The 26,850-nt window shown below is 42.5% G+C and overlaps 1 protein-coding gene across 8 annotated transcripts in view; it reads right to left on the minus strand.

Annotated features, from left to right (window-relative positions):
• Positions 1 to 26,850, minus strand: part of LOC146829991 (uncharacterized) — a 328,887-nt gene that overhangs the window by 292,757 nt on the left and 9,280 nt on the right. For all 8 annotated transcript variants that reach the window (XM_085604233.1, XM_085604235.1, XM_085604231.1 and 5 more), the window contains exons 2-3: positions 26,744 to 26,785; positions 7,126 to 7,266 (exon numbers count right to left, since the gene is read on the minus strand). In XM_085604233.1, the coding sequence (XP_085460359.1) occupies positions 7,126 to 7,266; positions 26,744 to 26,785 (183 nt within the window). The remainder of the gene's footprint in view (positions 1 to 7,125; positions 7,267 to 26,743; positions 26,786 to 26,850) is intronic.

The raw sequence follows: 26,850 nt of genomic DNA on the forward strand, positions 1-26,850 counted from the left end.
CCCTTCCTGGAAACAGGCAAAAGTGAAGGCATTATTGAAGAAGCCAAACCTAAACCCGGAAGATTGGGCCAATTATCGCCCTATCTCCTTACTGCCAACTATTAGTAAGCTTGCGGAGAAGCATGTCAATTCGCTGCTGGGATCCTACCTTGAAAACACCAACTCCCTCCATATCACTCAGACAGGATTCAGAGCTAAGCAGGGCACGGAAACAACCCTAATCACTGTCGTGGAGGAGGCTAGGAAGATTGTAGACAATGGAAACAGCGCAGCCATTTTGTTATTAGATCTTAGTGCCGCCTTCGACACCGTGAATCACTCCATCTTGATTCACAGACTGATGGAAGTAGGTGTCGGAGGAGGCGCACTAAGGTGGCTGAGCTCTTTCCTATCCGATAGGACCTTTGCGGTCTTTGAGGATGATGCCTGCTCCCCTCAAATGCGTCTGCAGTGCGGTGTCCCCCAGGGTTCATCCCTCAGCCCTACCTTATTTAAGATTTATATGAAGCCCTTGGCTGAGGTGGTGCTGCCCTGGGGAGTACAACTGGTAACGTACGCAGACGATACGCAGCTCATCATCTCCCTGGCCTCCCAGGATGCTCCATTTGAGAATCTTTCTCTATGTCTCAACAAAGTACAAGAATGGATGGATCGATCCTTCTTAAAGCTGAATGGAGCAAAAACGGAGGTGATGTTGCTGGGGTATAAACCATCTAATACGGTAGAGGGCTGGTGGCCGTCTAATCTTGGCCTTCCGCCGTCACCTAAAGAACAAATTAAGAGCTTAGGGGTCTGGCTAGACCCAGCCCTAAACTTTGGTGTTCAGGCTCGCAAGGTGGCAGGAACTTGTTATGCCATCATCAGACTACTTAGGAAGATAATTAAGCTTCTTCCGTTTGAGGCCAGGAGAATACTAGTGCAGGCGCTGATTCTTTCACACCCGGACTATTCGAATGCGTTGTATTTAGGCACCACAAAAGCAACCATTAAAACCTTGCAGGCAGTGCAGAATTGCGCTGCTCGAATGCTGCTGAATGTCCCTCGCCGGACTTCAGCTAAGCCAGCGTTGCATCTACTTCACTGGCTGCCTGTACAGCAAAGGGTAGAGTTTAAAGCTCTGACTACGGTCAATAAAGCAATTAACAAAACAGGACCATCCTTGACGCAATCAATGTTCCACTTATATCATTCTGGACGTGCCCTAAGGTCTGATAATGAGAAGCGGCTTGCAATCCCTAGAACCAGGAGAGTGCGAATGGGAGGCAGGCGTTTCTCCCTTCTAGCCGCCACCCTTTGGAACAACCTTCCCGATCCTATCAGAATGGAAGCTAACCACCTTAGGTTTAGGAAGAGGCTGAAAACCTTCCTGTTTGCCTGATTCTTCCAAGATCTAGTTCGAGTAGAAGCGCTGGGATGCCTCCGGGTAGCTATGCGCTATATAAGACCGTAATCATTAATGCATTCATTCATGTGTACAGCGCCCGTACTCCAGGCACCCAACTTTGCTAAAGAATTTATTGTCCAGACAGACACTTCAGAGCATGGGGTGGGGGCTGTTCTGTCACAGATCAAAGAGGAGGGACCAGACCAACCTGTAGCCTTCATCAGTAGGAGGTTACTGCCACGGGAACAGAGGTGGAGTGCAATTGAGTGGGAAGCATTTGCTGTGGTCTGGGCGTTGAAGAAGCTGAGACCATACCTGTTTGGGACTCACTTCCGGGTTCAGACAGACCACAGGCCCCTCAGATGGTTGATGCAAATGAGTGATGAGAATCCCAAGTTGTTGAGGTGGTCCATTTTCCTACAGGGGATGGACTTTAAGGTGGAGCACCGCACTGGTACAGAGCACGACAATGCTGACGGTCTGTCCAGGTTTTTCCGCCTTAGTGATGAGAACTTCCCAGGGGATGGGTAGTTCTCCCCACATTTCAGCTGAGGGGGAGACGTGTGAGACCTGGCACCATTGGCGTGAGCCACCCTACCATTTTTTCGCTGTGCCTCCTCTGTTTTTCTGGTGATAGATGCTCTGGGCGCTGCGCCACTGCCATTCAGTGCTGCAGCGCGGATGCGCCCTGTATAAAGATGACATATGAATTTATGTATCCCTGATTGGCTTATTTGGTCTACCTGTTAGTCCCTAGTAATGTGGCCTGTGTGTGCCCAGGGCTGGTAAACCAAATGCTGCTGGTGGGCCTGCAACGCTGATTTGAGCAACCCACAGAAGCAGCTTGTAAAGTATGTCTCAGACCTGCCACTGCAGTGTCTGTGTGCAGTCTAGAACTGCCATCTTGGTTTTGAAGTAAACCGACTTCCCAGCCCCTGAATCTTCCCTTGGCATCATGTAAGCCACCCCTATGGTAGGGTGCATTGTATGTGTACGGTAGGACATGCTCTGATGTGTGTAGCATGTCCTGCTAGTGAATTACACCCAATTTCGTTTTTCACTACTGTAAGGCTACCTGTTCTCCATAGGCCAGAATGGGAGGTTTGGCTATTACACTCTATAGTCCTAACTGACCCATAGAACATGGTAGAAAAATGAATTTAGTATGCCTGAGCTCAGAATATTAAAATACATCTTTTAGTGAAGTTTATTTTTATATTCTGTGTTTGAAAATACCACTTTTAGAAAGTAGGTATTTTCTTGCCTAAGCCTTCCAGTGTACTCTGCTGTTATGTGTATTGGCTGACTGGTTTTGGAGGGACAGGGCAGGCTGAGTCAGACCTGGTATTAAGAGAGAGATCTGCATTGGAGTATGGGGAGGGGTAGCTCCTGGACCTGAATAGGGCTGTGCCTGGCAAGGTGAATGCTGGCTCCACCTCCCACTGTGCGTCTGATGGCAGACCACCTCTTTCTGAAAGGAAGGATGCAGCCTGGTAAACAAAGTGCTCCAGGGCTGGGCAGAACTGGTTCTGGCTGGGTTCAGTGACTTGTAGCTTCTGAGAACAAAGACTTTTGGGGTATAAATATATGTGCTGAAACCCCTACATTTTGTATTGTCCCTGGATCTCAAGACCAACCTCTGTCTGTGGAACTGAAGGAAGCTGCAGTAGAGGACTGTCCTGGTGTTGTGTGATGTTCCCTGGATTGGCCTGCAGTAGTTATCATTGGACTGGAAATATGAGGGAAAAGGAGCTGTAAGAGAACTTTTTAATCTTGACCCTGCAATCACCCAAGGGCTAGAGAGAGAACTAACCTCCTGACTGAAGTCTCAGGAGCAGTAGACTTCATTTCGTCGCTAAGGCCTGTTAGCGAGCCTCCGCAGCCGAGGAGCATCAAGAAAATCATTGCACTGCTGCTGCCCAGGGCTCGCTGGCTTGACCATCGCCCCGCACGTTTGCGGGCCTAAAAATTATCGCTACAGCCGTGGAGCGTCAGGAAAATCGTTGCATCGCTGCCGCTGAGGGCTTGCTGGCCTGATCATCACCCTGCACGTTTGCGGGCCTAAACATTATCTCTACAGCCGCGGAGCGTCAGGAAAATCATTGCATCGCTGCTGCTGGGGGCTCGTAGGCCTGATCATCGCCCCGCACGTTTGCGGGCCTAAAAATGATCCCTACAGCCGCGGAGCGTCAGGAAAATCATCGCATCGCTGCCGCTGAGGGCTCGCTGGCCTGATCATCGCCTCACCCGGTTGCAGGCCCCAAAATTGTCGCTAACGCGCCGCAACCAAAAGCATGAGGAAAAACATCGCTAACGCGCCGTAGCGGCATTTTTGTGGATTATTGTCAACAACACCCCAGAACTGTGAGTAAAAGGGTCGCAGAGACCATTGCCCTGAACTGAACTTTGCATTCCTCATTTGAACTATTTTTGCAGCATCCAGAGAGAATTCTTTTTGTACAGTATTGTGGCGTTCTCGTTATTTGGTCTTGTGATAAGCCTATATATAAAGAGAACTATTTTTTAAACCTACCTGTGTCGTGTCCCTTTGTAGTGTTCCTCACTGTATTACTGTGTATGGTCATAGACGCTTAACACACTGCCTCTGAGATTAGCCTAACTGCTCGTGCTACGCTACCACAGGGTGGAGCAGGGGTTGTCAAAAGGGTGCAGCCCCTCACTCTGACTTAGGAAGAAGGGTCCCTGCTTGGACAGTGGCCATCCACTGCCAACCAGAGACCCCCATTTCTAACATCCATGCATTTGGGAAAACATTGCAGCAATAGAATTGAATTATTCCAGTTCCATGACTTTAGGCAAATGACAAAATTCACAGCAGACCCAACCTTTTTTTTTTACAGAGTTTTAGATAGCGCAAACTTGACCCGAATCGGGTATCAGAGCACTTTACATAGCACCAGTTGCATTACATGAGGATATATTCATTTTTGTTAGGCATGGGGAGATTAAGTGATTTGCCCAGAATCACAGGATGTTCAGTGTCATTGCCGAGACACAAACCCAGTTCCCCGGTCGACTGCCCTGGCCATTAGGCCAACTTGTCTCCCCTAATCTTTGTAGCAGTCAAGCTTATAAGTATCTCAAAAGTGTTTTCTAGCTCCTGCAATCTGCAGTGATATTCACTGCTTCCCCCATGGTCTATGATTTGGAGGTTTTACAAAAAAAAAATAGTTTTCTCCAACTGATTAAAAAAAATTAATAACTTAAAAAATGCCTTCCTGATATTGACTGCTGGTGTAAATTACTAGTAACCTTGACATAATCTGAAACAGCTCACTTTTGTGACTTGTCTAGTCACAATCCACAAATCCTGTACATTTCAAACAGTAGGCCAATATTTACACAGCTGCTTTGTAGTATAATTTGGAAAGGTTTAGTAAAGCACTTTAATAAAAAAGAGGTACATTACAAATATTAAAGTCAACTTTTGAAGTCACAAATTTCCAGAGCCACCTATAAAACCAAGTTTATTTTTTAAATGAAGCAAACATGATAAAACCTTTTTATAATCAAATGAACTTCTAGTTCAAGTCAGAGATTTTTAATGAAGTTTGTTATAGTGAGCAGGTCTAAATGAAAGCTTTCTAATATTATGAATGAATGAATGAGGGATTTACAAAACGCACAGCTACTCCGAGAGTGTTCCAGCACTAGGCAGGTAGCATATATCTGGGCAAGTGATTGACTAGTCTTTGAACAGGGAAGCAGTTTAATACATTTCCTCAACATTCGAAGGATACGGCAAGACTTTTTGAGCACCGCTGAGATCTGAGACTTGAGGGTTAACTGAAGATCCAGTAGAACCCCTAGATCCACATTCTGAAGAATTCAAAGTCAAACTTATGTGTTATGCTAATATTATGACATGTACAATAGTACTCCAGGAACCCTATTACAGGCAGACTGTCATGCTACACAAAATATTCTTCAGGATAATGGTTATTGCACAGAGATGATCTGGATCACCTTTCCAGATTTTCAAGAAAAACTTTAAGTATACAAATTAGGTGTTTTGTTTGTTAGTGTATTTATTTGAATATCATAAAAATGTGGCTGAATCCAGCTGCTCTGGAACTTAGAAGGACACACAAGTTTTATGCCTTTCCTGGGCATATTTACATTCATATTTTTGTTTGACAATGCATAAAGTAGTGATAAACACATTAGTTACTAATTGTTTTAGAAAGGTAATTGGTTTGGAAATAAAACTGCAAATTGTCTATCAAAATGCATGAGGTGGTATTTATATTATACTCAACCATGTTGTAGATCTGTGGCCATAATTCAGAGATTACATAACAAATGATTGATCCACCATTGGTGTCAGTTTTCCTTCTCTGCCAATACAGAGTTGGAATCTCCATTAAATATAGATTTGTCCCTCCATCAGTCGCTGTTTCTCCTCCTAAGCAGATCTAAGCATCATGGACAAAGATATTTCAACAGAAACTCCACAAATTCCCTCCTCTGCCAGTGGATTTACTTTGCTAGTGGAATTTGTGGCTACAAGTGTGGACGCTGGATAAGCACCCACAAAGTGGGAGTACACTTCCATTGACTACATGTTTACTCTGCCTAATATGCTGGGTGAAGTTGATTGTACTAATTCTTAAGTGAAAGTCCACTTCCTTTATGCAACAGCACACAGAGGTGATACCAACTCAGAGGTACTGAAAGTCAAACTTTCCTCTACCACATAGACAGCATGGTGGAGGCCATTGTGTCAGTAGTTTCTTATGTGGATTGGGCATTTACCCCAGAAATAGGGGAACTTCACTGTCCAACTCTAGTGAAAAATTTGATATTTCAATATAGACTCCACTCTTTTACAACAAACCAGAAACTGAGTACTCAGACTTCCATCTTCTTAGCACCTTACCATTCAACTGGAGAGGGCTGAAGCCCCAGGTGGGTTCTGGTTTGCTGTCATCAAAGCAGCAGCATTTTCATTGCACTGCTCTTTGGTGATTCCTCCGTAGCCACAATCAACTCTTGATTTTGGTTCAATCAAACATTTGTCTGTGGAAAATACTCTTGATAACTTATACTTAAAAAAATACATCTTGCAATCACAGGTTTCACAAATGAAACTGCGGATTGTCTATCAAAATCCATCAGGTTGTATGTATGTTATAAGCAACAGGCAATTGATCCACCATTGTTGTCTGTTTTCATTCTCTGCCAATACAGAGTTGGAATATTCATTAAATATAGAGTTGTCGCTGCATCAGTCACTGTTTCACCACCTAAGGAGATGTAAGCCCCATGGACAAAGACATTTCAATGAAAAATCCACAAATGCCCTCCTCTGCCCGTGGATTTTCGTCACTTATGGAAATTCCATCTCAATGTGTGGACAGTTGCGATGCACACACAAAGTGGGAGTACACTGCCAATGATTGTATGTCTACTCTGCCTAACATGCTGGGTGAAGTTGATTGTACTAATCTTTAAGTGAAAGTCCACTGCCTTTGTGCAGCAGGCCATGGAGGTGACACCAACTCTAAAAAAGTCAAAGTCAAACTTTCCTGTACCACATATATAGTATGGTGGAGGCCATTGTGTCACTAGTTTCTTATGTGGATTTGGCATGTACTCCAGAAAGAGGGGGACTTCACTCTCCAACTCTAGTTAATAATTTGAAATTTCAATATAGCCTCAACTATTTTACAACAAACCGTAAATTGAAAGCACAGATGTCCTTCTTCTTAGCACCTTACCGTTCGTCTGGAGAGGGCTGAAGCACCAGAAGGTTTCCGGTTGGCTGTCATCATAGCAGCAGCCTTTTTCATTGCACTGCTCTTTGGTGATTCCCTCACAGCCACAATTGTCTCTTGATTCTGGTTCTATGGCACATTTGTCTGTGGAAAACACATTTGATAACTTTTACTTAAATAAATACAATTTGCAATCACAGTTTCTGAAATCAAACTGCAGATTGTCTATCAAAATCTATGAGGTTGTATTAATAGTATACGAAGCCATATTGTAGATAGGTGGGCAGGATTCAGTGATTAAGTAACAGACTATTAATCTACAATTGTGGTACATTTACCATCTCTGCCAAGACAGAGTTGGAATCTCCATCAAATGTAGAGTTGTGGCTGCAGCAGTGATTGTTCTTCCACCTAAGCAGATGTAATCACCATGGAAAAAGACACATTAATAAAAAATCCACAAATGTCCACCTCTGCCGGTAGGTTTTCATTGCTAATGGAGTTTCCATGTCAAAGTGTGGACACTTGAGAAGCACCCACCAAGTGGGAGTACACTGCCAATGACTGCATGTCTACTCTGCCTAACATGCTGGGTGAGGTAGACTATACACAGCATTAACTGAAAGTCCACTCTGTTTGTGCAGCAGGCCGCCACAGTAATGACTCCAACAGACATAGTTTATATTTGAGCCATTTTATCTGCCTATGCCATATTTCACACAATTCTTGAATCTGGAACCTGTCTCTAATTCAAAGAAGTAATACCTATATGATGCTCGTATCCCCAACACAGTATTTGGAAATGATTGCCCTAGTAAAAAGCAGAAAAACCATAGAAATCAATGCCAGATGGAATATATTATATTTTAGAATAGTTAAAGTCACCAGAGTCACGCACGAGACGACAAGCTAATTACATTCTCAATCGGTGACTATTTATACAGTAAGAAAAAGCCCTCAAATAGAGCCAAGCTTGTTCCGTGTGTTCATAATTAAATGCTATAAAATGCAATCAAATGAGAACCAAACGAAATGCATGAATATCTACCAACTTTAGAATGCATCCGTCTTAATATTACTAAAAACTATATATATATGTGAACCCACTGTGCAAAGACACAAATGTGATTAGAAAAAAATATTATAATAATTAATAAAAAATTGTGAAGAATTACTGTAACTACAGGAAAATAGGCTGAATATGCCCATTTCATATCAAAATGGTACTACAGCGGCGGCCGCCTTCCCTGACAACACCCAGGTCAAAGAATACTCCATCGCTCCTGGATGGAAGGCGCCAAAGTCAGTGCTCTGGACCACGGGGACGGCCGTTAAAGTCAAAGTGCACCTTCACCACTCTTTTACAAAGGAAAAAGACTTTAAACTTGGATTTTGGATTTTGAACACCATTTTCTAGAGGAGACTCCCCAGAAGTTTCCACAAAGCTAAACTTTGATCTAAGTCAGAACCCGTTTGATCAATTAAGTCCACTAGGTGGTGAAGCGGTTGAACATGTATTCTGGCTCGCATAAGATCTTGGACAATAACATAAAGCAAAAATAAGAGAGCTAGATAAGAAGCAAATAGATGTATAGTGACTGTAATTTTTCAATCTCTTATGTGCATCACGATAATATGTATCAGCTTAATACTACATGCTATTTTTCCTCCTATTGCCTCACTCTTATACTCCTCCACTAATGATACCATAAAGCACACATTTAGTGATCTACCATCCTATGAGCTATCATATCGACTTGCCTTACGCAACAATACCTTTATTCAGATGCTGCACCATTCACATCAGACTAGCAATACTACAGACTGCTGGGTCTGTGGCCGACTCCCCCCCTATCAGAACTATAAGGGAGTTTTGCCCCTCTTTCTCTATCCGTTCACACACAATGGCTCCTGTGGAGCATGGTTTAGTTTGATTAATTCCCTAGATTCGAATTCCGCAGTTTATCAAGACAACTGGGTATGAGGAAACCTGAATTTAGTTTTTGCTTAAAGTCTGCTACCCTAACAAGGAGGGACTTCCCAAAAGAACAGGAACTGATCTAAGAAATGAAGTATATGGATTAGGTAATTTTACACTTAACCTCATGATCCTGAACGTTGAATCTGAAGCTACACCAATCTTGCCCGCCATGTCCGTATTCCCAGTAAAAGGGGAATTATGTATAAGAAAGAATGGCTCCATACACATGGGCCATAGTAAATGCACCACTGTAATAAAATTCAGTGATCAAGGCAAGTCTACATTTAGAGCTTCTCGTCATTCCTACTTTATATGTGGCCAGACCGCATATATACGCCTACCTCTAGATTGGGATGGTACCTGTTACATAGCATTCCTCCTACCACCTGTTTTCCTAGCTCCTCCTGATTATCATAGAAATACTCATTTAGTACACAATAGACAGCAGAGAGATCTCCCAATTGTCGATTACACTGAAACAGCATGGGAAAAATACACAGATTTCAATAAAGGTTTCTTTCCCTATATAGGTACAGTTACCAATAGTAAGCTGATACGTAGATTAACCAGAACCCTTGAAGCAGTAGTGAACGAAACTATTTCCGCCTTAGGCAATTTAACAGAAGAGCAGTCTGCTATGCGGATTGTTGTGCTTCAAAATAGTCTTGTCCTTGACGTTATCCTGGCCGATAGGGGCGGAGCTTGTAGGGTCATCAAATCAAGCTGTTGCATTTTTCATACCAGAAAATTCGCCATCTGTATATAAAGCCATAACTCGCCTTCATAAGATTGTAAGCCAGATACACCAGAATCCAGGCACCTGGACTTGGTCCGGTTGGTTTTGGAGTGTATTATCTACCTTTGGATGGAGGGTCCTATCCTTCCTAGGTATTGGCCTTCTCATACTATTCAGTTGCTGCTTATGCCTGCAATGTGGACCAGCGATTTGTGGTCTGTGTGCCACATCGTGCATTCCACACCAAGATTTCATTCGTCACGGAAGAAGAAAGAAGAACAAATGATGTTATATGAACAGATCAATGGATTGATGAAGATTGATATCTCTTAACGGGCAAGTAGGGGACAAGGAGGGAATGTGGAAATATGGATTTTTCTGATCAGTTATGTCCCCTATCTTGGACCCCAACGGTTTCATGTATGAATCACAAGTACATGTATGTTCCCTCCAGTTCCAGTTATGAAGACGCAAACACATGTGCGTCCACCGTCAACATGTCCTCTGTCAGATCCGCCATGAATAGGCCGGATATTCCATTCCTAAGTATGAAAGGCCACCGGCTTTATATGGTTCACTTATGCTATTTTTCAGTCCAGGCAAGTAGGCCCTGATTCTGTCATCAAACTCTTCTTGCCTTCTGCCTCTGAAAGCTCCAGTCTGAGCCTGCATCTGTGACCATGAACTTTGTCTCATTCTCTGCGCGGCTCACGAAGCCTGACATCAGCCTATTCTCTGCCAAGAACTGTATTTCACCTTCGAGTTATCTGCTTCGTCCCTGCCCAATGCATTCCTGTCTAGTAGTTTAAGTAAACATTCTTCCAGCTACCGAGCAAAAGGCCCGGCTTCTCTGTCTTTATGCAAGTAATTCATAGCCCTGTTACCATGGAATATTCCTACCCCCTCGCATTTAGTGTAGACACTTAGACGCTTGTACACGCACTCACAGTCAGTATAGAATAGATTTTGTTCGAGAGACCTTTCTTTTTGGATAACACAGTTCTTTAAACATAGGATGTTAGATATGATTTGGGATTAGGTTGACATAACCCCAGACTTTTGTCTCCACATGTAGAGCTAAATGTCAAGTCCCTTTCTCCCTCTAGTTGCACGTCTATCACACGTCATGCGACTGCGCACGCATCTCTGCCAAATATTTCTGCTGACATTGCAGGATTCTCCAGGTATCCACCCACACATGACAAATTACCCATTATCATCAAGTGGACGCCCACATGGACGCCCACCTTCACGCCTACTTACACGCCCACATGCTCTTATCTCATTCTCTCTTGCTCTTTTGCTTACGTACAATTGAGAAATGTATATATACTGTACTCTGTGAATAATGTTTTGAGAATATTGAGAATACTTTTGAGCCCCTTTCCAGATCCAATTTTGGTGATGGAAATATTCTCCCTTTGACTCGAGTTATTGGAATAAATCCCTTTATGAATCTGATACCACAGACTCAGCCTCTTGCTTTATGCATGATCTTATTTATATTTTAAAAGTCTGACAGCGTAATATTTTATTTACCACAATCTTAGTAAAGATGTAAAATAAATAAGCAGACCAATGACCACAGTTAATTTGAAAAGAAACATGTAATGGTCCATGAATTTACATGAAAAGCGAACATATGGCTGTACCCATGTGTCATTTTGCTTTCCAAAAACAGTTCAAGTATTCTTTCAAATTTGTAGCGCGATTGTATTCACCGTGTGACTTAGTTTTTATACGGATAGCCTTAGATATGTTTGTTTTACTAAATTTAATAATGAAATAAGGGCCAAGGCGTGAGTTGTAAAACTCCCACATGGAGTGATGAAATTTGGAATGAATATACACATGTCCCGTCAGAATATGGTCACACGAACTAAAATTGCCCCAAGCCGAATAATAAAGACAGCGGCCATCTTTAAAAACACGGTCTCCCCTAAAATCTATGTGCGCTTGTCCATATATTGTAAATTGCAACACTTCCCTGTCTCATTTATCTAAAGAAACTAGGTGTATAGCTTATCCACCCACACCGCATCATTTAACTATGGTGTTATATATTATTAAAAGCTTTAGCAAAGCCAGATCTAGCAGACTCGAACAATTCAATACATGATACAAAATAATGATTCCCATTGCAGCTTACCGGCAGCGGCATGATAACCGACCGCATGTATAATCAGCATCCAATTTTCAAGTCAAGTCAAGTCAAGATAGCTTTATTCGATTTCAAATTTAAAATCATAAAAGCAACACAGAAATACATACATGTTCAAAAAGACTGAATTAAAAATCGAAATTTTAACAGCTCAAGTACATCATGGTCGGGGTATCCAACATAAAGGCAGACTCTGAATTAATTCATCGACAATCTGCACCGAATAGCAAATTTTAAAAACTTGGATAAGGCATTAATGGTTATTTCATCTTGTAGTAAAAGCAGTTATAGAAAAGCAGGCCTACACTGCCTCAGTCCCCAGGTCTTCAGTAGAGGAATCAAATATTTCCTTCTTCCCCATGAATAAAATTGACAGAAAAGAACAGAGTGTATTTGCGATTGCATTGCAAGATTATCACATGGGCAATTAATTAAATTTGCAGACCAATCGTTTCTGTCTGGAAAAGTTATCAACCTATAATAGGACCCGACTCTCAGACGAGCTAACAACATCCTGTCGTAGCTGGAGTAATCGGGAGACAGATACAGCTGTAGGCCAGGGGCCTGTAAAAGTAAATTATGTTGGGATACAGATATCTTACTTTTTTCTTCACACCATCGTCTACTTTCCAGGAAGTCAAGACAACATTTTTTGAAAGCCTTCCGGGAGATCGAGGTTAAGGAACAAGGGTTATCAAAAAAAGGTGAATGTCCCATATTAATCATAAACTCTTTTACATAGCCAATCCAAGGAATGTCCATGCATCTTTCTAATTTGAGGCAGTCAATCAAAATAGTTCTATTAAAAACAGTTTCCTCTGTAGTCCATATCTTGTGCCATAGCAATAAGGGGCTAACTTTAACTAGATCAGAAATATAAGCCAGATCTAATTCCTTGTGGCAGATAAATGTGGAGGACGAGTTGGGAACCGCTAACAAATAACGCAGGAAAGAATTTTCTTTTACTTGAATCTCCTGACAGTCAGCGATAGCCCATATGCCGGAACCGTATAATGCAGTTGAAACACATTTGGCATTATAAATATCCATTAGAATATGGACAGGCCTGCCCCCCCAGCTTATTGGAAAACTGTTTTATTGCTCCTAGTGCACGAGCAAAAGCAAGTTTCCTGCTCCTAATCGCTGCTTTCCAAGTGCCTTTTTCATTAAAAACAACCCCTAAGTATGAAAAAGTACTTGTAAGTCCTATCTTAGACTTTTCAATAAAAATATTACAAGGAAGTTTATTCTTCGAAGAGCAGCACATGGAGAACGTTTTCCCTATATTTATTTTTAGGTCTCTGGAGCTCATAAACGATGTGAAACAGGTTAGAGCTTTTTGGAGGCCCATTTGGGTTCTAGCCATGATAACTGCGTCATCCGCATAAAGTAAAATGGGAACCGCCGTGCCATCAATTTGAGGATAATCTACTTTTTGTTTGATTAAAAATTCCGCCACACCATTGATATATAGATTAAAAAGGAATGGTGCCAGAATGCACCCCTGTCGAACCCCTTTCTTTATTGGGAACTTAGTAGAACACTCTCCTTTATTTCCAAAGCGTACCTTTGCCCCTGCCCCCCTATATAATTCTTTAATGAAGTTAAGAATGTTTGTGTCAATACCCAGGCCTGTCAAAGTATTCCATACGACCTCATGGTTCAGATAATCGAAGGCTGAACTTAAGTCGATGAACGTCATAAAAAGATTACCTTTTTTAGCCGTCATATATTTACCGATGATTAGGGCTAAATTAAGTCCTTGTTCGATTGTACCTAAACCTGTCTTAAAACCATATTGGAACTTAGAAAGGACATCATTTTCCTCAGCCCAGGAGTTTAATCTGTTTAAAATGACTCTGCCTGCCACTTTCATCAAATAATCAAGTAGGGAGATAGGCCTATAGCATTTGGGGTCATTACGATCTCCCTTTTTAAAAATAGGCACAACTATGGCTTCTTGCCAAGTCGATGGAAAACCCATGATATTAAAGCTGTTTAATACGTTGGTCAGCAAAGGGGTCCATAAGGAAATTGTGTCTTTATATATATCTATAGGTACACCATCGGGGCCGGGAGCTTTATTTCTCGAACTTTCTAGTAATGCTAATTCTACTTCGGGGACAGAGAAAAGAATACTCAGAGGAAATTAAACGGAAGGGGCGCACTCAGTAAAAAGCTGGTGGTTATGGGAGGTAAAGTCTATAGTAGGCAGGACATCTTCTTTATAAAGCTCAGTAAAATGGTCCACCCAAGTTGGTCCATCAATAGTAAGCTCTACCTTATCGGATTTTCTGTCTACGAAAAAGGGAGCGTTTACTGCTTTCCAGAAGGCAGTACTATCTCTCAACAGACTGGCTTTTGTTAAAGTATCCCACGCAGTCTCCTTCAACTCATGTTTCCGTTTTTTCAAGCAAGTTTTGTAGGCTGCTCTCGCAACTCTAACTGCTAGCGGGTCTTTCGGTATGTTCTTTAAGATCTGCTTTAAGCGAGAATGTGCTTTTGTACAATCAGAGTTAAACCATCCCTCAGCTTTTTCTCTCGCCCCTGTTCGAAATGTTCCTGTCAGTTTTTCACCAATATACAAAGTAATCTGGTTAAAAGCGTTAACAATCATGCCCGGATCAGGATTTTCCTCCAAACAAATCTTAATATTGTTATGTTGTTCCTTAATTAGGTTTTGAAGAAAATTTATAGGGTCAACTTTGTTCCATTTTAAGGCGTAGCCGTTTTGTCTCGCCAATGAGAGGGCATGGCGATACAAATTTTCGGCTACGTTAGTACCTGATCTAATACTCATCTCAAGGTCTAAGATTGTACTGATCGGATAATGGTCGCTCAACACGATGTCCAGTGTTTTAAAAGACAGGACATTATGGTGATAGAAAGTGGAAATCAGTGTATAGTCTATAACGGACTGTAGACCACGCCCATTAAAAGTGGTTTGAAATAAAACCGGGGGATTGCAAAGTTCATTTACGAACCCCAAGTTCAAGTCAAAAATTAAGCTATTAAACAAGTTTCCCAAAGAAGTATGCTCAAAATGTGTGCATGGTTCGCCAATCAGGTTAACCATACCACAAATGCCTGAATTGCTATGAGGACACAAATGGCAATTAAAATCACCCATCAGGATGATACAAGTGTCATTATGTTCAGGATTAATGCTAGAAGAACATATGCAGTCATTTAAATCTTCTAAAACTTTGTGATGTTCTTCTTTTGGGATATTGTTATATAAATTGACTAGAATAAGGAGTCGGTTCCCACCTGCTGTTAAGCTGAGAACCTTGAAATCTATTATGCCCCCGTGTAGTCTGTTGTTTTATAGACAGAGTAACTGTGTTAGAGATGTAAGTGCAAAGGCCCCCAGAACTCCTGCCTCTCCTCGACTGGATGGCAGGAGTAAAATATGTCCGATAACCTGCCAGATGAATCTCAGTCTGTTCCCAGCATTCCAGGAGGCAAATGATATCATATTTCGCAATTAAGTCGCGAAAAATGGGGTCGTTCACCTTATTTGATAAGCCCGCTATATTCCATGATAGGAAGGTCAGATCCCCTCTTTTGATTTCTCCTTGACATTTTAAATTATGGAGATAGTCAACACAATAATCTGTTTCAATCGAAGACGAATTACTTTCAATTTCTATCTCCATAATAATTTGAGAATTCCGAAAGTTTAGGGCGGTTTCCGGGTCCAGAACCGGATGTGTAAATATTTCCTGCTCTAATCTATCTGAATTTTCATTTAAAGATGGGCAAACTATTGGAGTTGCTATTGGGGTTACTGGTAACTGGTTAGCCCTGCCCTCGTCGATATTCCCTAAAGAGCCCATAGTGCTGTCGTTAAAATTATTATACAATTTATTTGCGCTAGGACAGTGAACATTTAAACTCCAATCACTCCAATAGAGTCAATCCACCATCTCCAAGCTATTAAATCTATTGGAGATTAGTATTCCTCTCCAGGTATCCCTGGGTATTTGATCCCTAATAGGCTGCCTTTCCCAACGCCTTTTGGCCGCTCCACTAACTTGAGTACCCACGGTAGCCCAGTTTTCATCACAATAAAATTGATGGGGATAAGGTCTAGGTGGATAAAAGAAAGAAAGTCGTTTAGGTTCAATACCCTCATTGTTAAATTGGGTATCCCAAGAGCAGATATAATCGACCGTGTCTGGGTTATCAAAAATTGACCAGAACACAGTCACCCTGTATCGACGTTCTTTCTGGCCCCACCCAGGGTACCCTACAGACCATTAAGATCTTACTACACCTATTTGGTGGGAGGGGTCGGTTGATATTTAACCAATGTTGTGCCTTATTTTTTAATGATCCGGTTGACTCTTCATTATCCTCCTTCAATTTAGGAACCCCAGTCAGGATTACCACATATGGCGATGCTTCTGGGGGCAAACTAATGCTCGGGTTTCCTAAATTGGATCCCCAAGTACAATGTTTGAGAGTATTAGCCTCCTGAGACAAATTTATAGGGGGATTTTTAATTTCTATGATTGTTATTTTCTCAGTCATGGTGGATGCCGATTTATTTGCCTTGGTTGCAGGAGCTTGTGGTTTAGCAGTCGAGGAGCTCACTAATGGTGTTTTTGTACGGCTTAGTGTCCCACTCGCAGCCTTTGATACCCCAGAGGTAATCGGGATTTTAGAGACTTCGGTCAGGTCCGTTAACTGTGCCTCAATCCGCTTTAACCTAATTTCTAGAGGAGAAAGATAGGTTTTAAAAAGCTCCTTTAAATACTCAAATAAATTATTGTCAGATTCAATAGTTTTATAATTTATATCAGTAACAGAGGGGACCCCCGCACTACTCGAATCCAAAATAACAGCGGTTTCTGATGGACAGTTTCGTATAAACACATCCTTTGACTGCTGTCCTTTATGAGCTGCAGACCTGAGGGAATGTTTACTTTCCCCTTTCTCCCCCAAAGCAGTAGATTTTTGTGACTTCCTAGTCCTTTTAGCAGTTTTATCATTTTTCTTTTTCCTAGGATTTTTAGATAATTTTGTTATTTTTGTACCAACTCCCTCGCACACTCCTCTCAACTGATCATTAGCTGAATCTTGTGACGGTAATTCAATACTCAATGACTCTGAAGCAAGGAGCGGAGACCTCTCTAGTTGTGTAAGGGATATAGAATCCACCATTGACGGTGACAAATCCACTGTATTTGGGATACTATGTATGTCTGCGTGTGTTAGATTCGTGGTTACCTTGTTACTTTGTGGGACGGGAGTTTTAACTGTTGCAAAATGGCCCATGGAGGAGCGCCGTGCTAATAGTAAATATTGTGACACTCTCCGTTCCATAATTGCAATCCCTTGGTCGATAACTGAGTTGGCTCTAACAATAAAATTATCAAGTGGGCCAGTAATGTTAGATACATCCACATTTAGCCTGCTCCTGCTCCCTCGAGTAGTCGCCATTTTTAGCAGTAGTGGATATAGCTATCTGCGAGAATACACTTAAGCGAGAATATGTTTTAATTCCTCCTACTAAAAAAACTAACAGACTAAACGTTAAACGTTAGAGGGGGGGCCCGGTCCGGTCTTACTCGGTCTGGAACGGGCATGAACCGGGCCCGCCCTTGGCCCGGGCTTCGCCCGGCGTGCGCCCCGCGCGCGTCCCGCGCTGCATCAGAAGGTTCTGGATTTATAGTGAAGGCAAGTAAGTAGGAGGGAAGGGGAGTGTCCAGGAAGAGGCAGCAGCTGTTGGCAATCTTCACGCTGCAAGCGCCTCGCAGTCCCTCACACCTCGTTCAAGCGCCCAAAGATATGCTGACTAGCGAAGGTCCACAAATCCAGGCACGAGCGGCACCCGTGGAGCGGGGGCCGCGAGTTGTGTTATAAAGGCAGGCAGGCGGGCAAACAAACAAAGGGGGAGTGTCCGGGAAGAGGCAGCAGCTGTTGGCAATCTTCACGCTGCAAGCGCCTCGCAGTCCCTCACACCCAGTTCAAGCGCCCAAAGATATGCTGACAAGCGAAGGTCCACAAATCCAGGCACGAGCGGCAATTTTCAGCGAAACCGTTCATTCATAAGTCTCCCGTATTTAAACCCCCTGCCCGGAAATAAGGTTGCCAAGGTCACTCTATTCACGTGTGCTAAAACACAAGCTAACAGCACTGACATATTGGAACTGTTCGCGGCTCAAATAGGAGCCATTCTCCGTAACCCCTGCACGTAATAAACCCCATAATTCGTCAATAGGAGTCAACCCCACTATCCATCTTACAAAAAACCAATTCAATAAAAACAATCTCAATATTTATCTATCGTAACATGTCACGTATTCCAGTTTGTACGTAAGGCCCTAATCCATGCTTAGACCTGGCGGCCATATTGGGTGGGTCAATTACCACACGTTCTATATTTCATGTCCCTCATATATGCAACCGTTTCGTAATTTATGTCAGCAAAACTCCCTAGTGTATAAATGAATCGTTTAATGAAAAACGTTCCACTATTTTGTGTAAGTAAGTTGCTATGCGGCTCGTTCGCAATTATAAACACAATCCTGGTCCAAAATGAACGCAGCCACCACGCTGCACCCATTCACGACTCCATTTAGTGCCATTTACCCATATTGAGCATCGCATGGCAACACCGATATCGGTTTAACTCTCTAAGTTTAATATACGATCTCCAATAAAAGTGCTCCCAATATTTTAGAAAAAAATTATATCAAAGAAAAAAGTTATTTATATAATCTAAGAAAGTTACGCATTATACAGTTAACATTCCAAAAACTGTTTCATTTGCCCGCAAAGAAAGAAGAGTTCCGAGAACTCAGGAGACACAGCCCACTCTATTGTCAGGTTCACATTACAGTGGATTCACAGTGGATCCCAATAGATTTACTAGCAATTGAGAAAATCAATATATCATTAAACATATACATATGTACAGCATCCTTAGGTGTTTTACAGTAAATAGAAAAAATCAATTTATCATCCTGCATAATCATATGTGCATAGTCCTTGGATGTATTACAGGAAATAATGCATCTCGTCATTGATATTAAGCCCAAATTTCACGGTCCTGAGTACAGAGGGGAGTACACCCTGGTTTCGTGCACTATCTAATAATCAGACACAGTATTCATTTGTTGTGTGCGGATTCGATCAGCCTCTACCCTCAAGTCTTTGGTCTTTATTGTTTATGGGTTGCCAGCACTGACATTTGAGCTCAAAATATGTAAATTATGGATTATGACGATGAACGTGAGAAGCTTTTAGATGATTTGTTTTGTGAAAAACCGTCATCTAGTGTAGCGCAAAACGGTATATCTACAGAAAAGAATGAGGGCCTAAAAAGCAAATTCATGAGACTAGAAAACTAAAAAAAGCTGAATTGGGTAAATGGTGGGATGGGACCACCCTCAAGAAATATATTGAGAATAGACGTATCCCCAGAGGATTGAGGATCCTTATCCTTCCTAATTTTGGGGATCTGGATCCAGATCTTTTAAAAGACTGGGAAGAGGGGCTATATGAGGCTTCCTATAAAATGATGGGGACACTAATTACTAATGCAGAGAGAAAAGTCTCCAAGATCAAGGAGGAAATCAGGATATTAGAAATAGAGATTAATGAGTAATCTTAAAGAAGTAATACAAAAAAATGGAAGTCCTCAAGAAGGAGTTGAACAGTTATCAACTGTATCTTAAAGAGAAAAAGCAGAGAAAAATTTTGAGAGATGAAGGAGATTACAGAAGGGGCCGTATTTTTACATATGCGAGGAAATATTATGACTTAGCTCAGAAACCCCAACAGATTGAAGGAAAAAAGAGTGAGAAACCTGCTAGCATTTCATCATGCAGCAGTTCACTCTCCTCTTTGGAGAGTGATCCCGGTGAGGGGACCAGCAATGCACCTGCCGTAGATCCTCCCTCATTTTTTTTACAGGAGGTATGAAGGTACAGACTGGGAAATCGAATGAAAACACCAAACGAAGACCCAGGTGGAGGGGTGGCAAGAAACACCAGGTCAGGCATAAAGACCAGGGAGCCGAATGTGGGCAACAAGAAATAAATGATGACACAATAGGAGAAACTGATTGTAGCAAAGTATCAACTGATTGTAATGCATTGTGAATTGTTAATTTGTCCTCAAGAGAATTATCACCTCAAGAAGAGCTTGTTCTGAGTAGAGGGCTGAATTATTGTCCTACAAGTAGATGTGACTTTGTAAATTTGCACACAGATTTATTCAAATGTATTCGCAAAGTGAAAATTAAACATTTTTTGGAAGATCATCCTGTTGCACAATGTGTTCCCTTATCCATTACCAATAGTAATCATGTGCCATCTATAGCAGATATACATCATATACATCTGCTTGCCTCATTATGTGATGAGGAAGAAATAGGGGATGTCATGCAGGTAGCTAGCCACTTGGGTATATCACAAGATTATACAACTGATAGTGGTTTACGTTGTAGATCCAAATTTATGCTGCCACAAATTAGAGACTCAGCCATTGATGATTTTTATAAGAAGGTGTCAAACGATCTCTATGACTTAGAGGACTTGCGTTATAAGAGGGGGGGCTGTGTACACATTAACAATCTTAGTGAAGCTGAGAACAGGATATTACAATCTTTAAAGGATCTTTAAAGTCTGACCCATGAGGCACAGGGTCAGACTGATTTGCATATGGCCATGTCTGAACTGGGGTGGCAGAGTGGGCTAAAGAACGGTGATGAATTAAACCCAGATCAGTTGACTGGGGGTGAGTGCTTGCAATGTTCAACACTCCGTCCATCATTTCCTTTGGTTTTGCTGTATGAGGTGGGGCATGTCTGGGGCCCAGGGGCACATACACGTAGTGATAATGTGATCTTTTATGGACGGTACATTGACGATGTCATTATGATATGGCATGGTACGGTAGAACAGCTTAATATGTATTATTCCTATTTGAATAAAAATAAATTTAATTTGAAACTTACCATTCAATACTCTGATACCAACATTGAGTTTTTGGACCTAAGGTTATTCATTAGGGATGTAAACATACATAGTGACTTACAAAGAAAAAAGACGGCATGCAACAGTTATCTGCATGCCACAAGTGCACACCCACGATCTGCCATTGAAGCCATACCCTATGGTGAAATGGTTCGCGCCAGGAGCAATTGTAGTTTGGATGAAGATTTTACAAAAAATATCAGCAAAATTAAGACTAATTTTTCCAAGAGGGGATATAATCGAGCCTGCTTGGATAAGGCTGAAAGGAGGGCTATGACCCTTAAAAGAGAAGAAACAATGATGTCAAAAGTTAGGAGAAAATCTGATATTGGAAAATCTGATTCTGGGGTACTTTTCATTACGGAGCATAATGCTTTTAGCAATCATATATACAACATGCTACGAAAGAACTGGTATCTCCTTGAAAAGGATGGTATAACAAGCATGATAACATCTAAGAAGCCCAGAGTAGTCTACCGCAGAAGTAAGACTCTGAAAGATCTGTTAAGTCCCAGTTACATCAGAATCATTCCCACCCCCATGTCAATGTGGTTACCCGACAAACCTTTGGGTTTCCATATTTGTGGCAATTGTTGCATATGCAAATTTGGTTTAAATAAGAGCAGAAAATTTAGCAACAATACATCTAGGGAGTTCACAATAAACTGTTTAATCAACTGTAACACAATGTTTACAGTGTATATGATTGTATGTGCTTGTCAGAAGAAATATATTGGGAGCAGTACACTCAGGTGCCGATCACGATCCGGTTAAAAAAAAGGCCCGTCCGACTCGTATCCGGTCTTTTTACCGTACGAATCGTACAAGTGCCGTACAAACTGGCAATCACGATTCGCATGGTAAAAAGTCCATACGAACCGCCTTGGGAATTATTCCCCACACGTCCTCAGGTCGGAAAATGTGTCCGACACGTCCTTGGATGATTTACCGTACAAATGTGAAAAGTGAAGTCCGACCGAGGAATCACGAACCACCCAGTGCGTCCGATCTTACAACCGTATGGTAAAAACACCGTCCGCACCGAACTCCCATAGCAACCATGGAGACATGTGCCCGCATACGCACCCAACACTCCCCCCAGCACCCATACGTTCGAGTCATACTCCCCGTGTATGTACACCCCCCCTGTATGTACACCCGTGTACGTGTCGAACCCCCACCCGTGTATGTACACCCGTGTACATTCGAGTCGTACCCCCACCCGTGTACGTGTCGTACCACCGTGTATGTACACCCCTGTACGTTAGAGTCCTACCCCCACCCGTGTACGTGTGGTACCACCGTGTATGTACACCCCTGTACGTTCGAGTCCTACCCCCACCCGCACACGTGTCGTACTTACACTGTTGGGGTGGGGGGGTTTGCTCCGTACGTACGCAGGTGGGGGTACGTGTCGTACTTACACTGTTGGGGTGGGGGGTACGCTCCATGCGTATGCGGGTGAGGGTACGGGTCGTACTTACACTGTTGGGGTGGGGGGTACGCTCCGTATGTACGCGGGTGGGGGTACGTGTCGTACTTACACTGTTGGGGTGGGGGGTACGCTCCATGCATACGCGGGTGGGGGTACGGTCCGTACATTGCCGTACCCACGCTGTGGAATGCTTGTGCGGGCCGTCCCCAGGCCTTTGCCATGTGGGTACGTGCCGTCCCACAATTGTTGGGGTGACGTAGGTGTGGGCGTGGTACGACTCGTACCCACGCTCTTAAGGCATGGGTACGGGACGTACCTGTATGGTTGTGTTGCCGGTTCGCGTCGTGAAGAACTTCCGTTGTGGCGGTCGCTGGCTTGGCTAGACACGCCCCCACCCCCTCGTAGTGACCAGGGCCTGAGGGTCAGGTATGTCCAGGGCATGTGTGCTGTGTGACTTGGGTGGGGGTTATGTGTCCTGCCCCTGCCCCCCCCCCCTTTGCCCATGGGTGTTGTTCTGACCTTCTGCGGCGTCTGCGTCGTAACCTGTAGAGGAGGTTGACTGCTATGAGGGCCGGGATGACACGTAGGTTCGGGTCCATGTCTGTCCGTCGCGTACAGGTCGTCCTTGTTCGCGTCGTCCTGTCTGTCCGTAGCGTATGGGTCCTCCTTGTTCGCGTCGTCCTGATTTCCCGGCAGTTTTTGGCTGCCGGAAAATATTCACCGTGCGGGATGACGTCGGTGCGAATCGTAATTCCTGGTTCGTGAATGTCAGGCTGCGTGCGTCCCGACGTCACGTCGGCGCTTTCCCGGATCGCATTTGTACGTTTATTTTGTTCGGTCGGGGTTTTGTACGATTCGTACGGAAAAGGTGTTTCTGTGCGAATCGTCATTCCATGTTTGTATATTTTGACGACCGGGTACGCGTCGGACGGGGAATATGCTCCGTCCGACGGTTCGTACCCGGTTTTTACCGGATCGTGATCAGCACCATAGTCTTAAACTAAACTGTGTATACAAGAACATGCCAGAGCTATCAGGAATAGTGATGATAAATACCCGGTCTCTATGCATATACAAATTGAGCATCCCAATGATAAGAATTTTACATTTTATGGCATTAATCATGTGAAGATGCCAGAACGTGAAGGTGCCAGGGAATTGCTTCTGAGGCAACGGGAGGCGTCATGGATATGCCGTCTCAGGACCGTGAAATTTGGGTTTAATATCAATGACGAGATGCATTATTTCCTGTAATACATCCAAGGACTATGTACATATGCATAACCAGGATGATACATTGATTTTTTTCTATTTACTGTAAAACACCTAAGGATGCTGTACATATGTATATGTTTAATGATATATTGATTTTCTCAATTACTAGTAAATCTATTGGGATCCACTGTAAATGCACTTAGCTAAATATCGGTGCTGTAATGTGAACCTGACAATAGAGTGGTCTGTGTCTCCTGAGTTCTTGGAACTCTTCTTTCTTTGTGGACAAATGAAACAGTTTTTGGAATGTTAACTGTATAATGCGTAATACTTTCTTAGATTACATAGGACTCAAAAATAACTTTTTCCTTTGATATCATTTTTTAAATTTTTTTCTAAAATATTGGGAGCACTTTTATTGGAGATCGTATATTAAACTTAGAGAGTAAAACCAAAATGGGTGTTGCAATGCGATGCTCAATATGGGTAAATGGCACTAAATGGAGTCGTGAATGGGTGCAGCGTGGCGGCTGCGTTCATTTTTGGACCAGGATTGTGTTTATAATTGCGAACGAGCCCCATAGCAACTTACTTACATGAAATAGTGGATCGTTTTTCATTAAACAATGCATTGATACACTAGGGAGTGTTGCTGACATAAATTACGAAACGGTTGCATATATGAGAGACATGAGATATAGAACGTGTGGTAATTGACCCATCCAATATGGCCACCAGGTCTTAGCATGGATTAGGGCCTTATGTACAAACTGGAATACGAGACATGTTACAAAAGATAAATATTGGGATCGTTTTTTTATGAATTGTTTTTTTGAAAGATAGATAGTGGGGTTGACTCCTATTGATGAATTATGGGGTTTATTACATGCAGGGGTTACGGAGAATGGCTCCTATTAGAGCAAAACACCAAAGGTCGGTGCAGCAGCAGCTGCACTGAGAGCTCCTTGTGGCCATATCGGGGTGGATAATGTGTTAAGTCCAAAGTCTGTTTGTCATGTTTTGGTACGGCGAGTGAGATTTTGTGGCTGCCGGAAAATATTCACCGTGCCGGATGACGTCGGTGCGAATCGTAATTCCTGGTTCGTGAATGTCAGGCTGCGTGCGTCCCGACGTCACGTCGGCGGTTTCCCGGATCGCATTTGTACGTTTATTTTGTTCGGTCGGGGTTTTGTACGATTCGTACGGAAAAGGTGTTTCCGTGCGAATCGTAATTCCATGTTTGTATATTTTGACGACCGGGTACGCGTCGGACGGGGAATATGCTCCGTCCGACGGTTCGTACCCGGTTTTTACCGGATCGTGATCGGCACCATAGTCTTAAACTAAACTGTGTATACAAGAACATGCCAGAGCTATCAGGAATAGTGATGATAAATACCCGGTCTCTATGCATATACAATGTGAGAATCCCAATGATAAGAATTTTACATTTTATGGCATTAATCATGTGAAGATGCCAGAACGTGAAGGTGCCAGGGAATTGCTTCTGAGGCAACGGGAGGCGTCATGGATATGCCGTCTCAGGACAGTGAAATTTGGGTTTAATATCAATGACGAGATGCATTATTTCCTGTAATACATCCAAGGACTATGTACATATGCATACGCAGGATGATACATTGATTTTTTCTATTTACTGTAAAACACCTAAGGATGCTGTACATATGTATATGTTTAATGATATATTGATTTTCTCAATTACTAGTGAATCTATTGGGATCCACTGTAAATGCACTTAGCTAAATATCGGTGCTGTAATGTGAACCTGACAATAGAGTGGTCTGTGTCTCCTGAGTTCTTGGAACTCTTCTTTCTTTGTGGACAAATGAAACAGTTTTTGGAATGTTAACTGTATAATGCGTAATACTTTCTTAGATTACATAGGACTCAAAAATAACTTTTTCCTTTGATATCATTTTTTAAATTTTTTTCTAAAATATTGGGAGCACTTTTATTGGAGATCGTATATTAAACTTAGAGAGTAAAACCAAAATGGGTGTTGCAATGCGATGCTCAATATGGGTAAATGGCACTAAATAGAGTCGTGAATGGGTGCAGCGTGGCGGCTGCGTTCATTTTTGGACCAGGATTGTGTTTATAATTGCGAACGAGCCCCATAGCAACTTACTTACATGAAATAGTGGATCGTTTTTCATTAAACAATGCATTGATACACTAGGGAGTGTTGCTGACATAAATTACGAAACGGTTGCATATATGAGAGACATGAGATATAGAACGTGTGGTAATTGACCCATCCAATATGGCCGCCAGGTCTTAGCATGGATTAGGGCCTTATGTACAAACTGGAATACGAGACATGTTACAATAGATAAATATTGGGATCGTTTTTTTATGAATTGTTTTTTTGAAAGATAGATAGTGGGGTTGACTCCTATTGATGAATTATGGGGTTTATTACATGCAGGGGTTACGGAGAATGGCTCCTATTAGAGCAATACACCAAAGGTCGGTGCAGCAGCAGCTGCACTGAGAGCTCCTTGTGGCCATATCGGGGTGGATAATGTGTTAAGTCCAAAGTCTGTTTGTCATGTTTTGGTACGGCGAGTGAGATTTTGTGGTCCTCAAAGGATGGTTTCTGCTTTTCCCTTGCCACTCAAAGCACTGTGTTTGTGTATCAGTGTTGCAAAGGCATCCTGTGCCCGATCCACGCCAACGTTTTGCTGACTGGTACTGGTGGTAACTGACTCCGACTGTCCCTGGGCTTTGCCAAACCAGGCTTAGGGCTTTCATACACTACTGTACGCTATGGGTTAGGGTACCCCTATGATTGACATGACCTTCCCTATAAGACCCTAGTACATAATAGTGCAGGGGGATTAAAACTACCTTTATGTCCCTAGTGTAGAATGGGGCGGGCAGTTTAAAGGACCACTATGCAAGTGAGGGTAATCAGCTATCTGTCCTCAACTGGGAGGTAAAAGATAAAAGTAATTCTGGTTCCATGGGATCCTCGTAGGCCTGCTGCACTATCCCTTATTTGACATATCTGGTTCTTCCAATAAATGTAGACAGTTTAATTCACATTCCTCAAATAACAAGTCAAAATTGAAAGACTTACTGTCTCGCGTATCTGAGGGTGAGCTTGGAGGGCATCCATGGGCTGTTGGTAAACAGAAAAGAAAAACATTTATTTTGTCATGCATATAATGGACTTTAAAATGAAAA

Source organism: Triturus cristatus, chromosome 5_1 (assembly GCF_964204655.1).
Source record: "Triturus cristatus chromosome 5_1, aTriCri1.1, whole genome shotgun sequence".
Classification (NCBI taxonomy): Eukaryota; Metazoa; Chordata; class Amphibia; order Caudata; family Salamandridae; genus Triturus; species Triturus cristatus.